Here is a 15,827-nt window from a genome sequence, read left to right as displayed (position 1 = left end):
TCACTAATTTGAAGCAATTTGCTGATAATGGGCATTAGTATAGTGTTCTTCATGTTTTTTTGAGCTTTGGAGTTCACTGAGATTTTTGAATTTCTGGGTTTATAGTTTTTAATTAATTTTTAAACTTGCCAGCTATTACTTTTCAAAATATTTTTTCCATCCATTCTTCATTTTCCTCTTCTTCTGAAACACCAATTACATGTTTATTTGGCTTTTGAAATTTTCCCACAGCTCATTGGTGATCTGTTCTTTTTAAAAATTGTTCTTCTTCCTGTGTTTTGTTTTGAACAGTTCTATCACTATGTCCTGAAGTTCACTAATTCTTTTGTCTTTAGTGTCTAATATGTTTTTCATTCCATCTAGTGTATTTTTCTTTTTAGACATTGCAGTTTTTTCATCTCTATAGGTTTGTTTGAGGTCTTTTTTTTTTTTTAATATCTTCCATGTCTCTCCCTAGTATTCTAAACTACATGGAACCATAATATTCTTGACCATATGGAATATATCCAAAAGAGCTGTTTCAATGTATGTGTCTTTATTTTCTGTGTTCTGTCTCATTTCTGTATCTGTTGCTATTGATTGATTTCTATCCTCATTATGAGTCACATTTTCCTACTTTTTTGGATGCCTAATACTTTTTTATTGCATGGCAGACATTTTGAATTTTGGATTGTTGCATGCTGTCTTCCTTTTTCTTTTTGTTTTCATACTTTTTTTTGTATGCCTTTGAATATTTTTGAACATTGATATGAAAATAAATGTGAGAGCAGTTTGATCCTTTTTAGACTTACTTCTAAGCTTTGTTAGGAAAACTGGAGCAGCCTTTGGGGTCAATTTGACACTGTTCTGAAGCCAGTAACTTTCTGAATATTCATGCTGATGATTTATGTATTACAAGATTTCTTGAACTATTCCAGCCCCATGTGTGCTCCAAGAAATGTTTTGCCTGCTTCTTTCTGGTGAGTTTTTTTTTTTTTTTCCTCTCGGTCTCAGGTTGTTTCCTCACACACATCTCCGATCAGTACTTAGCTGAAGACTCAAGGCAAAACCACTGTACGTCTCTGAATATCTCTCTGTGTGTGGTTCTTCTCTGGTTCTCTGCCTGTGAATTCGGCCCCTTTGGCCTTCTCAAATTTTTAACTCAATCTCCAAAACTCAGGAAGATTGCCAGGTCTGCTTAGAGTCTCCCTTCCTATGCTGCAGCCAGGGAACTCTAAGCATTAAACCAGCATAATTGTAGGATGCACCTTAGTTGATCTCTTAAGGATCACTGTCCTGAGCTGCCATGGTCCAGTGTTGGAAACTCATTTTTTCATATGTTTTATGTTATTTAAAGTGAAAGATTCAGTCCAGTTTCGGTTACTCCCATCATTATCTGAAACAGAAGGCCAGCTTCTATATTATTTCACTTGTTACCAGAGTAAATAAATTATTCACATAAGGATGATGCCTTTTTCACAGGGATTAAATAATGTACATGAAGATCACTTTATGTGTGGTAAAGTGTAACAGAGTTGTTTGTCAATGTCATTACCTACATACAAGTACATGTTCTATGTAGGAGTTCAGCCTAAAAGTCCAAATGATGGAGGTGTTGTTTCTGCAAAACCGCCTATGCCTCCATGCATATCACCGTGTCCCATTGTGGCTTTTCTGTGCTGTGTTAATTCATGCATTCACTTAGTTTGTTAGACACCATATGTCAAGCACTATTCTAGGCACTGGAGATCTCTGCCCTCAGGAGTTTATATTCTGTTGCTGTGTTTTCTTCTCTGTGTGTCTCAGCTGTTCTACTTTTTCTTTTTTAGTATAATCAAAACACAATGTTACAGTAGTTTCAGGTGCACAACATAGCAATTTAACAAATTTATACATTATGCCACGTTCATGTCCTACTTTTTTCTATCACTGTCTGAACCCTTGTCTTATTGTATCTCTGGACCTCTGTATGAGTACTCATATCATTCTGCCTTCACCTCCTATATTTTCTTCTCCTAGTTCATCTAGTTTTCCCACACTATCTTAGTCCTTGTTATCATAGACTATCTTAGTCCTTCTTTCATCTAGTCCAGTTGTCATAATATTTATGTCTTTGCTTTACTAGTCATTTTTCTTTCTTTCTGGATAAAAACCAGAGCAAAAGAAAAGTCTTTGCAAAAGCTTACACGGCTTTGAAAGATCTGTGTCCCCACTTAGCTCTTTGAACTTTTCTTTCTGTTTTTAAATGTTTATTTATTCTGAGAGAAAGAGAGAGATTGGGGGACCAGCAGAGAGAGAGGGAGAGAGAATCCCAAGCAGGCTCCACGCTGAGCATGGAGCCCTATATGGGGCTCGATCTCACGACCATGAGATTGTGACCTGAGCCAGAATCAAGAGTCGGACGCTTAACTGACTGAGCTACCCAAGCACCCCTACCTCTTTGAACTTTTCACTTACTACTGGCCTCTTGTTGATTTTCCTCCAGCAGCATTGGCTTCCTTACCGTTGTCTTCTGAAAACACCAGTCATGGTCTTTCCTCAGGGTCTTTGTGCTTGTTATGCCTTCCATCTTGAATACTTTGCTTCCAAATGTCCACATCGTTTCCCTCACTTTCTTCCAGTCTTTGCTCATTTGTCATCATTTCAGTGATGCCCTCTCCGGCCCATCCCTACTTTGAAGCATCATTTTTTCCACAACTACCTTTCCTTTTCTCCATTCCTAACTTACCTATTAATTTTATTTCTTTATTTCTTGGTACACTTATTGCCTTCTCAATTATACTGTAAAATTTGCTTCTCTGTTTGTTTCCTCTCTTGGGTTACACTAGCACATAAATTCTATGAAGGGAGGGATTCCTGAGTGCTGACAAAAGCACCCAGGACACTGCCTGGTACTAATAAAGACCCAAGCAAATATTTGTTGAATGATTGGGTCTCCTTGGTAAAGTACTTTTTTGTTTGTTGTATTATGTTTATTGAATATACCTTTTTGCTTCATCAACTTTAAAAATGAGTGGCTAGAGTATTTTATATATTGTTGTTAAAATCCCTTAAATTGCTTTATTTAGCTTATTAAAATATTTTGTCTGATAGGTATATAGGCTTCATGAGATAAAAGTGCTCCATCCTGAAAACATGGAGAATTAGATGGCATTCTAGTGGTAATAAATAACTCCAGCCTCATAGATAACCCAAGAGGAGATGGGAATCCATGTAGACTTTAAATCCTATTCAGAAAGCCAAAGATGATCCAAAAGAAAAAAAATTCTTCCAGATATATTATTCATATTATTTAAAAAAATTAGATAAGTTAGTACTGTATTCAGAATTAAAAATTTTTTTAAACAACTGTCCTAGAAAATACTTTAAAATGAGTCTAGGTAAAACTTCCTTAGCATCTTACATATATATATATATGCATGTATACCCTATGTATATATACATGTATATATACATGTACAGCCTACTCCCTTCATCATCATTTGAAAGTCTAATAAACTCTGAAAACCAAAAGATTTTCCTGAGTTCGCCACAGACCCATTTGGTGGCAAAACCCAAACTGACCTGATGTGTGGTGGTTTATAGTCTTTATTATTCCTTGGTAAGTCTACTTTGTATGTTTCACTGCAGAAACAGTAATGTGTTTGATTATACTGTGGGCTCAAGTGATTGAGGCCTGTGTGTTTTTTTAAAAACCATTTGCTAAAGTGAAACTAGACTCTCAGGTCATTGACTGCCTAACATTTGGTGCTTGTTGTGGCTGTTTTTGCCTTTTCCTCCAGCTTTGCAAACTTAGGTATACTTCATGTGACAAAGAAAAAGGTATTTGAAACACTGGAAGCACGAATGACAGAGGCATGTACAAAGGGCTACAATCCCGGACTTCTGGTCCATCCTGATCTTGCCTATTTGCAAGCAGAAGGCGGAGGAGACCGGCAGCTCACAGGTGAGTGCCACGCACCCAGCCTGATCTTTCGAGATTGGGCTCTCCTTTGCTTGTGTGTAGACTAGGTGCTCATCTGTATGTCCCAGCTTTCTCCTTCTCCCAGACTATAGTGCCCCACACCACCACCACACTTTCCCTGCTCAGAAACCATTTGACAGTGTCCTGCTATTTTCTAGAATAAAATTTGTATCTCCCTAGCTTGGTACACAAAGCTCTCAGTCTGGCCCCAGCCGCCTTTCCAGATTCATCTCCATTTCCACCATGTATCCAGCTCTCCCCATCACTGTCCCCTGAACACCAGTGCATATCCATACCTCTGTAGCTGTCTTCCTCTGCCTAAAACACCCCACCCTGCCCTTTCCAGCCTTTCAAAACCAGTTCACAGTTCAACACTTAGTTCAAAGAACGCCTCCTCTTCTGCCTCCCCCGGCTCACCTTATGATAAGGAATTTCTTTGGGCTCTTCAGGCACATCTCTTTCTCATAAAAATGCTATGATTTTATGTTTTCCTGCTTTTACCTATATTTTTCTCTTTCAACCCAAATTCTTGTTCTACCACATGTGCCATTTCTGCTTTTATACTTTGTCCGTTGGTCTGGTCATCCTGTGATCATCTCCTCCTCCAGCAACCCCAAACCTATCACTGTTTTTCCACTGAACACATTCTGACGTCCATGCCCAAAACCTTCCCATCACCTCTGAACCCTTCTTGCCTGTGTTGCATCTCTGGTCTGTGGCCCCGCTCTTCCGTGCTCTCTCTAGTGCTTCACTCCGCACTCCATTCTCCTTGCTCTGCCTCTATCCCTCCACACGTCTGATCCAGTGTATGCCCTGTGGCCAATGGGTCTCACAAAAGCCTACACCTCACCATCACTCAGGATCTCCCGGCAGCCTATGAAATCCTAATTCTGTCAGCTGGCATTTTTGGCTTCTCAAGAGCTGGCCCAGGTCTGCATTTCCAACTCTGTTTCCCGCTGCACACCTTCATGTCAAACTGAGTTATTCCACGGAGGCACCATGATTTCTCTCACTGCCTCGCCTTGGTACATTCTTTCTATTCTTGCTGCTCCCTCTTCCTGGAATGCCTTCCTTTACTCTCTTCATGAGTTCAAGTTGTACCATCCTTTCAAGATTTAGAATATACATCTCCTCTGTTCCAAAGCCTCTGGATGCTTCCCTCCTTTGAATTCCATACCTCTTCATCTGTAGCTCTTTTATAGTACTCAACCACTTGAATTCTCACCTCCGATGATATAATAAGTTAAATATGACTGTATCCATCAGCACAAAAGCTCCATCATTCCTCCAAGGAAGGAGTCAAATGTAATCGAGTCATTCAGTTTCTCCAGAAGCACTTTTTGAGTCCGTGCTATGTGCCAGGTACTGTGCTGGGCTCTGTGGAATGAACATAGTCCCTGTGCTCAGAGAGCTTTTGGAATACTTAATTTTCACAGTTTGCAATCAACTGATGTGTAATTAGCTTGTGGCATTCCATGATATCACGTCTTTTCTGCCTTGACCTGTAATTGTAGGGAGAAAAAGGAGAGGTCAGGGGAAGATAAGAAAGAGGAGGGGGTACTTGGGGGCACCTGGGTTGCTCAGTTGGTTAAGTGTCCAACTCTTGATTTCAGCTCAAGTCACAATCTCACAGTTCATGAGATCTGAGCCCTGTATCGAGCTCTGTGCTGACAGTGCAAAGCCTACTTGGGATTTTTTCTCTCTCTCCCTGTCTCTCTCTGCCCCTCCCCTGCTCATGCACACTCTCTTTCTCCCTAAATAAATAAATAGACTTTAAAAAAAAAATAAGAAGAGAGGCAATTTGATATGTGGAGACAGTTTTTACTGTAATCCAGAGAAACTCAGGTCGTCTTTTGATGCCTTTAATATGGGTGACATAAATGAGACAGTTTTAAGATGTTATTAGCAATACAACTACTTGCAAAATTAAAAATAGAGCTATTTTAAGTTTATGCTCTTTATTTGGGCTTTATAAAAGGATCTCATCTCAAATGCTCTCCCTTTACTCTTTCCCTGGACGTGCTGTGTGGTCCTAGATCGGGAAAAAGAGATCATCCGCCAGGCAGCCCTTCAGCAGACGAAGGAGATGGACCTCAGCGTGGTGAGGCTCATGTTTACAGCTTTTCTCCCGGATAGCACCGGCAGCTTCACGAGGCGTCTGGAACCCGTGGTGTCTGATGCCATCTATGACAGCAGTGAGTCCTTGAATCCTAACAGAGGGCAGCGTGGTAGGGCGTTAAGTACCGACTTCTCACCCTGCCGTTGGCAGTTACTTACTAGCTCAAAGCCCCAGGACAAGGAATTTAATCACTCGGAGCCTTACATTTATCATCTACAAAATGGGAATACTAAAACTTAGCTTAAAAAGTTAATGTCTAGGCAGGCCTGGATGGCTCAGTCGGTTAAGGGTCCGACTCTTGATTTCGGCTCAGGTCATGATCTCACGGTTTGTGGAATCAAGCCCCTGTGTCAGGCTCTGCGCTGACAGCGAGGAACCTGCTTGGGATTCTGTCTCTGTCTCTGCCCCTTCACTGCATGTGTGTATGCATGCACTCTCTTTCTCTCTCTCTCTCAAAAATAAATAAACTTAAAAAAAAAGTTGATGTCTAGATTAAAAGTGAATGTTACGAGGTATCCTCCATCACCGAGCATGTTGATCTTTTTCATGCCATTTCACAACGGCAAATCTTTAATTGTTTATAAATTCCTACACTGTCGCTGCTCGTAGATAGGAAAATATCTCAATATTTTCCACTGAGGCTCTAGATAGATGTTAATAAAAACAACTGTTCTTCTAGACCATCTTCATCCTTACATATTAATAGCTTTTGTTAAGATAAGGTTAGCTGAATGAGTAGAATAGAGAGTGCATGGCTTCAAAATTCTGTTTCAGTCTGTAGTTCCTAGAACTTTTTGAAAGAGTTTTACAATGGCTTCAGCATTTACCAGGCACATTTCTTGTTTGCTATGCATGGGATTTATTGAACAAAATATTTCAAAAAAGCCTGCAAGCGTGATATTTAGGCTCACTGAAACTTTATAGAGTTTGCTCTAAGTAGGAAACTCCATGCCTCAAGGGCAACAACTAACTGATTTCTCTAATTTCAACAAGTTTGAAGGGAAGTGAAAGAGTTATAATATGATGTAGACTTGTATACTAAAGATCACCTTAAAAACGCAGCTGTGGGAGCGAAAAAAAAAAAAAAAAGGAAGCTTTATACTATTACCACAAGAAACTTTTGCCCCTAACCACACAGAATTCTAATTTAGTCTGGGGAAAGAAATGTTACATCTCCATTTTTCTTTTCTGTAAAATAGAGATTTATGAATAATTTAAGAAAATTGTACTTTTTCTACAGTTTTGAGACTCTTAGAAATAGTATATCCATATCATGGAAATAATTGAAGGTCTTCACCTAAATGAGATTCCATAAATCCGTTGGTTTGGTACTTCCTGAAACATCAGAGAAGCTCTTTCTCTTTCTGTATGAACCTTTCTTACTGTGTTAGCAGGAGAAACACTGTTCCTTTCTGCCTCATCTGCTTGAGTGGTAACGAATGATACATGCTCAAGAAGTGAAGACTTCTAAAGGCTGTTTTGTTTTATTTGTATTCTTATTAAAGCCAAATGAGTGAAAGCATCTATTTGTTTTTTTAATTAAAGTATAATTAACATACAGTGTTATATTATTTTGGCATTTACAACATATTGATTAAACAATTCTGTATTTTACTTAATGCTCGCCACAATAAACTATTTAAACTTTCTTTTGGTTAATGTGTGCTAAGGGCGGGATTTCTCATAAGAGATTGGCTTGTGAAGCTGAGGATAAACCATGATGTTTGTTGTTTTTTTCCTGTGGACAGAAGCCCCCAATGCGTCCAACTTGAAAATTGTAAGAATGGACAGGACAGCTGGATGTGTAACTGGAGGGGAAGAGATTTACCTTCTCTGTGACAAGGTGCAGAAAGGTAAATATGTGCTTCAATCTCAAGGTGTGAAATGTAATTTTGAATGTGTCCGTGAGTCTTTTTGACAGTAAATCCCATAATATCCTTCTTTGCCATAGAACTCCTTTAGAATATTTATACATTTCACCTCTTCCAAATAGGTCTGTGTTTTTCTTAACCCAATTAATTCATTTAAAAATGTTTAATAGTAGTGGGACACCCGGCTGGCTCAGTTGGTTAAACGCCTGACTCCTGATTTTGGCTCAGGTCATGATCTCCTGGTTCATGAGTTCGAGCTCCATGTTGGGCTCTGCACTGACAGCACAGAGCCTGCTTGGGATTCTCTCTCTCCCTCTCTCTCTGCCCCCCACCCCCACCCCCTCCACTCATGCTTGCTCTCTCTCTCAAAACCAGTAAATAAACATTAAAAAGACTTTTTTTCAATAGAAGTAAAGAGATTTAAGAAAATAATGGTAATCGTAATCAGTGACATTTAAGTGTTCCTGTACTGTAAACTTTAGTATCTGAACTTAGTTAAACTAAAATAAATGAATAATAACTCATGCTTCACACTCTCTCTCTCTCACACACACACACACACACACACACACACACATGCATGCACATGCACACAGAATAATGTCTTACATAGTGTAAAATTGTTTATTTTGTTTATCCTTCATGGTTCCGTTGCAACACTGAGAGAGCTTCTCCAAATACTTTCATGTGACACTCTGATGTCATTAAGAAAAAGAGAATAAGAACTGTAGGGAAATTCTCAGAGCATATTTCTCAGAATTTTCACTTTCAGAAAACATTCTTGGCATTTACCTTTCATTAGCTATGATACAAGATTTATAAATTAGCAAAAGCTGAAGGAGATTGTGCTATTTTCTCAAACAACTCATTTTTAAAATACAGTGATAGAGTGTATAGTATAATAAAAATCTATTCACTACAAGATGACTAGCATTTTCAAAGTAAGGACGGCATAACTAAAAATAGCTCCTAAATAAAAGAATGATGGCTTTTAAAAAGAAAATTATCATTTGAGGCAAATGGCCTGAGGTTAAAAAGTCAGAAAAAGTGGAATCAGATTGTAAGGTAAAAGTATATATCTTTATCCAAAAATGTCTACACTTTTTCTGCATATCCTGGTGTTAGTCTTCTTTTAACACATTGTATCCAAGTAATATGCATTTCCAAATTCCAGGGTGTGCATACAATGAGTAAACACAATCTGAGTACCTTTATTTGTAAATGTGAGTCTTTATCATTACCATTACATTACATTATACTACATTACATCTCTTATTAAGAGAAGAAGTCTTGTAGCTGCCTAGCTTAAAGCATCTTAATAACTAGGTTTAAGGGAATCCTACCTGAAAGCAAGGGAATCAACCAGGATATAATTAGATCAACCCTAATATTTCTAAAATTCTATTTTTTTTTTTTTTGAGAGAGAGAGAGAGAGCATGAGCAATGGAGGGGCAGAAGGAGAAGGAGAGAGAGAGAATCCTAAGCAAGCTCCATGCCCAGACTTAAAGACCATGAGATCATGACCTGAGCCAAAATCAAGAGTTGGATATTTAACTGACTGAGCCACCAGGGTGTCCCAAAATTCTATTTAAATAGAAATGTGAACTTAGTTTTCGTAAGTCGATAGTGCAGTCCCTCCTATAAAATGGGAAGTGAATCCAGGGAGATGCCAATCTGAGTTATAGTGTTATATTTCTGCAGAAGTAGAGTCCATGATGCAAGTGTGAAATTTAGGCATTCTAATTTAATCCAAAGGGACTTGATCAATATAATATTTTAACAACTTCTCAATGTGGACTAATAAAGTATTATAGGGAAACAACATAGTAGAATGGTTATGAGCCTGGATAGAGTCTGTGTTCAAATTCTGGCTTCTCCATTTACTAGCTGTTCAACCTTGGATACGTTACTTAATCTCTTTGGACTCCAGTTTCTCTTCTGTAGAATGAGGATATTAATAGTACACCTGCATTGCAGCATTATTGTGGGGTTAAATCAGTTCATATATACATATAATTCACTTAAAACAGTGCTTGCCATACAGTTAACTTTATATAAGTTAAATATTATTGTGTAGATCTGTATGGAGTTTGAACCACCTTTGGGGATTCTGATGGTCCTCAATACCTTTCCTATTTCTCAGGAACAAATTGGGTTAGTGATGGAGAAGTGAGAAGGGCAAAGACTGATTAAGAGAAAAGTCAGACTGAATAGGTAAATCTAGTATTCTCTCAATGTAAATGAAACTCAGGGTCCATTACTGTGGTAACTAATAAAGAAAAGTACAGTAATTTTGAAAATTTCAAATGAGTCAAAAGTCTATTTCCTAGTAATTACTTTTTTAAAAGTAACTTTTAAAATTCTTAAAAGTGTTTAAATTCTTAGAATTTTTAATTCTAGTAGGTAGAATCTTTAACCAGCTTCATTTTCAGCATGTCTTGAAATATTACAAATTATGAGAAATTAAACGCCTGAATGTGACTGTTTGCAGATGACATCCAAATTCGATTTTATGAAGAGGAGGAAAATGGTGGAATCTGGGAAGGATTTGGAGATTTTTCTCCCACAGATGTTCATAGACAAGTAAGTGGATGATGATAATGGTGATCATGATGATTTTACATTTTCTGTCTTACTGAAATTCAGCACTTAATTTCCATATACGAAAAAGGAAAAATCATATTTAACTTTCTTAAACAAGTACTATTTTTAAGACCCTTGCAGGTCTTCCAGAAAAGTCACCTACCTTAGAATTATGAACAAGGCCTTAGTCCATTGGCTCTGAGACTGTGTCAAGACACTTCATTTGGGTGTCTGATCACCTAACCATTAAGGCAACGGCCCTTGGGTCTATTAGTGGAAATATCTTAAGTATTCGTATCAGTCTGCTCAGAGTGTCATAACAAAGTATCATAGAGATTAGGTGTATTAAACAACAGAAATTTATTTCATTACAGTTCTGGAGGTTAGAGATCCCAGATCAAAGGCCGACAGGGTTGGTTATTGGTTTAAAGTTCTTACCTCCAGGCTTGCAGACAGCTACCTCTGGGCTGTGTCCTCACATGGCAGAGAGAGAGTAAGCTCTCTGGTGTCTCTTCCTACAGGAATGCTAATCCTATCCAATCACAACCCTATCCTCATGACCTCATTTAACCTTAATTATGTCCATAAAAGCCCTTTCCCCAAATATAGCCACACTAGGGGTTAAGGTTTCAACATATGAATTCTGAGGGGACACAATCCGTCCATTATGGTGTTCTACCAGAGTAATTATGGCAAGACTTTTGAAAAGGTTTTCTAATGAAAAGTGTTGAAAGGAAGAGTCTTCTACTAGAGACTGATGTCATCATGATACATCAAGATACAACTGAGCATATGACCAGGAGATAAAAATGCTATATCCATGTCTCCATCACTCTGAGTGATTGAGAAATACTATTTTCACACACAAAAAAATTGGAAACAGTGTCCACCAGTAAGTAAATTATGGTGTATCTGTGTGATGGAATATTATGCAGTTATTAAAGAGAATGTGTAATCTCTGAACTAATATGGAAAAATCTCAAACATAAAACATTAAAAGTTTTTTAAAGATATAAAACCAAGTGATGTCAGAAATTGAATGTTCACATTTGCATATGCATAAAGAAACTGAGGAGGAATACAAAAGGAATTAACAAAATTGCACTGTTTTTACCTCTAGGGGCAGGCACATAGTAGGGACCACCTAGATAGGGGATGGGAGCAGCAAGGAGAATTTTCACTGTATACCTTTCTATATTTTAAAAGTCTATGAATACATTTCACAGTCAAAAGAAATCAAACAAGAAGCTATAAAAATGCCTAACTATTGTGGCACTGACAGAAATTAATGAGGAGGCTGTCTTAGAGGTGTTACAGAATGCCCTCTATCCCTAGAGCATTGGCCATCCTCCCTTCAAAATACACGGTCCTTGTTAGGATGTCTCCGTTGCAAGATTAGCTTCCTCTTCTCATTGGCCAACCTGTGGGCTCATTGTAGTACCACATTCCTCACTCTCTCTTTTGACAACCAGTCTTTCTGATGTTGCTGTAAATAACTTTGGAGCATTTTAAGACTGACTTAGAGAAGGAGAAGGAGGTGTGTGCAGTGCATTTTACTCACACGGTTATTTTCAACTGGAAGACATTTGAAATATTAGACAAATAAAAATAAAGATTCGCCAAATACTGGCATAGTCTCATATCTCAGTTCACCGTGGCGATTTAATCACAATGTATGAGTATAGAATTCTGGGTTAGTAACTTTGTCTAGGATGCTGTATTTTTTAGTTTAGTTAAACATTATTAATGCATTTAATGAGTAGCATTGCTGGAGGAAAAAAATGTAGGCCTACCCTAATATTTGGATCTTTGTATATTGCAGTTTGCCATCGTCTTCAAAACTCCAAAGTATAAAGATGTCAACATCACAAAACCAGCTTCCGTGTTTGTCCAACTTCGGAGGAAATCTGATTTGGAAACTAGCGAACCCAAACCTTTTCTCTACTACCCTGAAATCAAAGGTAATTAGGTTGCTTACATTCTCGTGCCTGTTCCCATCAAAGGACAAAGCTGTTTAGAAAAGATTAGTTGTTCACTTCCTTTGAATGGCTTCCTAGGAACTGGCCCCTGGGCCCATGGTACTTATTTTTAAAGAGAGAAGTAATATACTATTTTGGGGTCATGGAATCGAGTCCAGCCTTTCAAAATAATGTTATTTTTACCAAGCTTATATGAGATTTAGACATTTGAGAATTTGTCTTTGAATCTGAGAATCTGTCATTTGTTGAGGATCTCAGAGTTTGGGCAGTTGAGACGGACCTTATGACAAGGCTTGCTGTTCAGGAGAATCAGTCCCTCCATCAACTGGCCTCAGGCAGTAAAACAGGATACTCAGCCACCATGCAGTGTAGAACCATAAAAATGAATAAAGCACCATTCTTTTCCTCACAAAAGATACCCCGAGAAGGAAGGATAGTCTCCTTACACAGTTATAATGCGAATTATGATTTTGAAAAGCTACAAAAGGGTAGCATCCACAAACACATATGAGAATGCCAAGGAGAGAGGACCCTTAATTCTAAGGAAGCCACCAAGAAGTAGGCCTCTTCAAGGTCCTTCAACCTGAGGGTGTTTTTCAGTAGTTAGGTGAGAAACAGGGAAGGAAAGTGTTTCCTAGGCTTGGAATTTTGAGGAGCTGAGCAATCAGTGTTAGTTCAGAGAGAAGTGAGCCTTGTGGGCACTGAGATGGACCACTGAAGACCAAGGCAGGTAAGGAAGGCCAGGGCCAGGCTCAGAAGTGCTGTGATCGGCAGCTGAAGAATTCAGTTTGATCTGGAGAGAGGAATCACCGGCCTGTTTGGGTTTGGAATGATGATTCTTACTTCCTTACATGGGCATTGAGGGGACTATCTGAGCAGCAGACAAGGAGTCCGAAGAGTAATGGAAGAATCCAAGCAAGAAATGGGGAGGCTCCTAAAGGTATTATTGTAAGAAATGCAAGGAGGCAGTGGCATTAAGAAGACCCAATGCTGGTTGAGGTAGGAAGTGAAGGAGAAATTCAGGAGTCATAGATGGTTCTAGGAATCCCAGCCTTGGAAGATTGTTATGTGATTGAGTTAGTGAAAAAAACCCAGGAAGCAAAAGTATGTTTGAGGAGACAGAGAGGGAGCTCAATTTAAAACCTGTTCCATATTTGATTCCTCTGGAAAATTCCTCATAGGCCGATCAAAAGGCAGGACTGGAACTTGAGACGGCAGGGTGGGCAATTCAGTGTTGAGAATCCCCTCAGAATGAGTGTAATAGGCCCCTCCGTGGAATAATTATTCAGAGATATTTCTTAACCTGGAGTCCACTGACACCAAGAGGTCCAGGGATAGAAATGGACTTCAATATAATCAGCTTTTTTTGTAATCCTATTTTGTGTTTTACGTATTGATAGCTGTGATTCTAAGAAGAGATCCATGCACTTCTCAAGTCGGAAAAGGGGGTCATGGCACACACAAAGTCAGAAACCCCTGGGTTAGAGGGAAGTGAGACTATAGTGGGAGGTCAATGAAATGATCGTCACGGAGCACCCAGGTCCTGGCTGATGTCTGAAGCCACAAAGGTGCTGCAGTGATGATCCACACGAAGGTTGGATCCAGTAGTAGCAACATGTGACGTGTGATCCTTGAAGAGGGCTTCTTTCCCTGTAATTCATGCTGTGGCGGGCGCATTTAGAAGACAATTCCGAGTTCTTGTTTCTTCTCAGAGATTGTGACCTGTCCTCTGATGGTCCCTATTTATAGTGCATTCCATTACTGTGGTGTGAAAACATTATCAGCAGAAGGGTCTTCTGTCCCCAGTCCACATAAGACTTTGTACAAAATCCTGGTACATACACCTGGCAGGCTCTGCTTAAAGTGCAAGTGGAGAGGGGCCCCGGGTGGCTCGGTTGGTTGAGCGTCTGACTCTCCATTTCAGCTCAGGTCATGATCTCACAGTTTGTGAGTTTGAACCCCACGTCAGGCTTTGCATGGCAGCTTGGAGCCAGCTTGAGATTCTCTCTCTCCCTCTCTCTCTGCCCCTTCCCTGCTTGCTTTCCGTCTCTCTTACTCCATCTCTTTCTCTCTCTCAAAGTAAAGAAAAAAACATTAACAAAATTAAAAATTAAATAATAAACGCAGGAGAGGTGGGGACCTGGTCTAGCAGGCCTTCCCTAGCAGCCCACCCCCTCCCCGTACTTCCCCACCCAACAGCAGCCTGAGCTCTTCCAAATGCCTCAGTGTGCATAAAGTGCATAAAACCACTGCTTTCTATTAAACATTTTTTTAATAGACACAGGAGAGAAATGTGGCAAATTTTTTGGACTTTCTGAGGGAAAAAATAGATTTATTCTCCTAAAATATGTCTTGACATAATGTCTGTTTTTCTCAACACAGAGAATTATGTTTAAAAGGATTCCCAGATTACCTACACATGTATGCATGGAGAAACATTCAAAGCTGAGTTTGGTTTCTAGGCCACCAGTCTACCTTTTCCAGTGGTATCTGTTCATCAGAAGAGTAAGATACGGCAGGGACATGTTTGGATGTTCATTCATAATAAGATTCAGATGATGGGGTTAGAGAATGGGGTCTCCTGCAAGTTCAGATTCCCACCTGTATGCTTCAAGCACTTCCAGGCTATCGCTGGCTAAAAGCACCATGGAATACAAACAAATAAGAAGAACCATCTGGAAAAATAAGTTAGAAGTTGAGCTCCACAGAAAGAATGGCCAGCGTATATTGTGACATATATTTAGTCATTGTGAGACTGGAACTGTTTTATTGAAGGTAACAAATTTCCTTAGTTAATAAAACCTCTGGATTGTAAAATCCCAAGGTGAAATATCACAAGGAGAAATAATCACACCAGACATATGACCAGTCAGAGAAATAGCAGGCCGGGGTGCCTGGGCGGCTCAGTCAGTTAAGTATCCAACTCTTGTGGGGCGCCTGGGTGGCTTAGTCGGTTAAGCGTCCGACTTTCGCTTGGGTCACGATCTCACGGATCGTGGGTTCGAGCCCCGCGTCGGGCTCTGTGCTGACTGCCAGCTCAGAGCCTGGAGCCTGTTTCAGTCTGTGACTCCCTTTCTCTCTGACCCTCCCCTGCTCACACTGTCTCTCTCTCTCTCCTAAAAATAAATTTAAAAAAATAAAAAAAAAGAAAAGAAAAAAAAGTATCCAACTCTTGATTTCAGCTCAGGTCATGATCTCACGGTTCACGAGTTTGAGCCCTGCATCAGGCTTTGCGCTGTCAGCACAGATTGGGATTCTCTCTCTCTCCCTTTCTCTGCCTTTCCTCTGCTCTCTCTCTCTCTCTCTCAAAAATAAATATTTTTTAAGAAAAA

At 39.3% G+C, this 15,827-nt stretch overlaps 1 protein-coding gene across 2 annotated transcripts in view; it reads left to right on the top strand.

Moving 5' to 3' along the window:
• NFKB1 (nuclear factor kappa B subunit 1) overlaps positions 1-15,827 on the top strand; it is a 116,489-nt gene that overhangs the window by 71,264 nt on the left and 29,398 nt on the right. For both annotated transcript variants that reach the window (XM_039220821.1, XM_039220820.1), the window contains exons 7-11: positions 3,762-3,925; positions 5,980-6,138; positions 7,811-7,915; positions 10,425-10,516; positions 12,339-12,477. In XM_039220821.1, coding sequence (XP_039076752.1) covers positions 3,762-3,925; positions 5,980-6,138; positions 7,811-7,915; positions 10,425-10,516; positions 12,339-12,477 — 659 coding nt within the window. The remainder of the gene's footprint in view (positions 1-3,761; positions 3,926-5,979; positions 6,139-7,810; positions 7,916-10,424; positions 10,517-12,338; positions 12,478-15,827) is intronic.

This window comes from Hyaena hyaena, unplaced genomic scaffold (genome assembly GCF_003009895.1).
Source record: "Hyaena hyaena isolate Hyena2069 unplaced genomic scaffold, ASM300989v1 scaffold_914, whole genome shotgun sequence".
Classification (NCBI taxonomy): Eukaryota; Metazoa; Chordata; class Mammalia; order Carnivora; family Hyaenidae; genus Hyaena; species Hyaena hyaena.
Note: the sequence above shows the minus strand (reverse complement) of the source record. Positions and strands in the feature narration are given on the sequence as shown.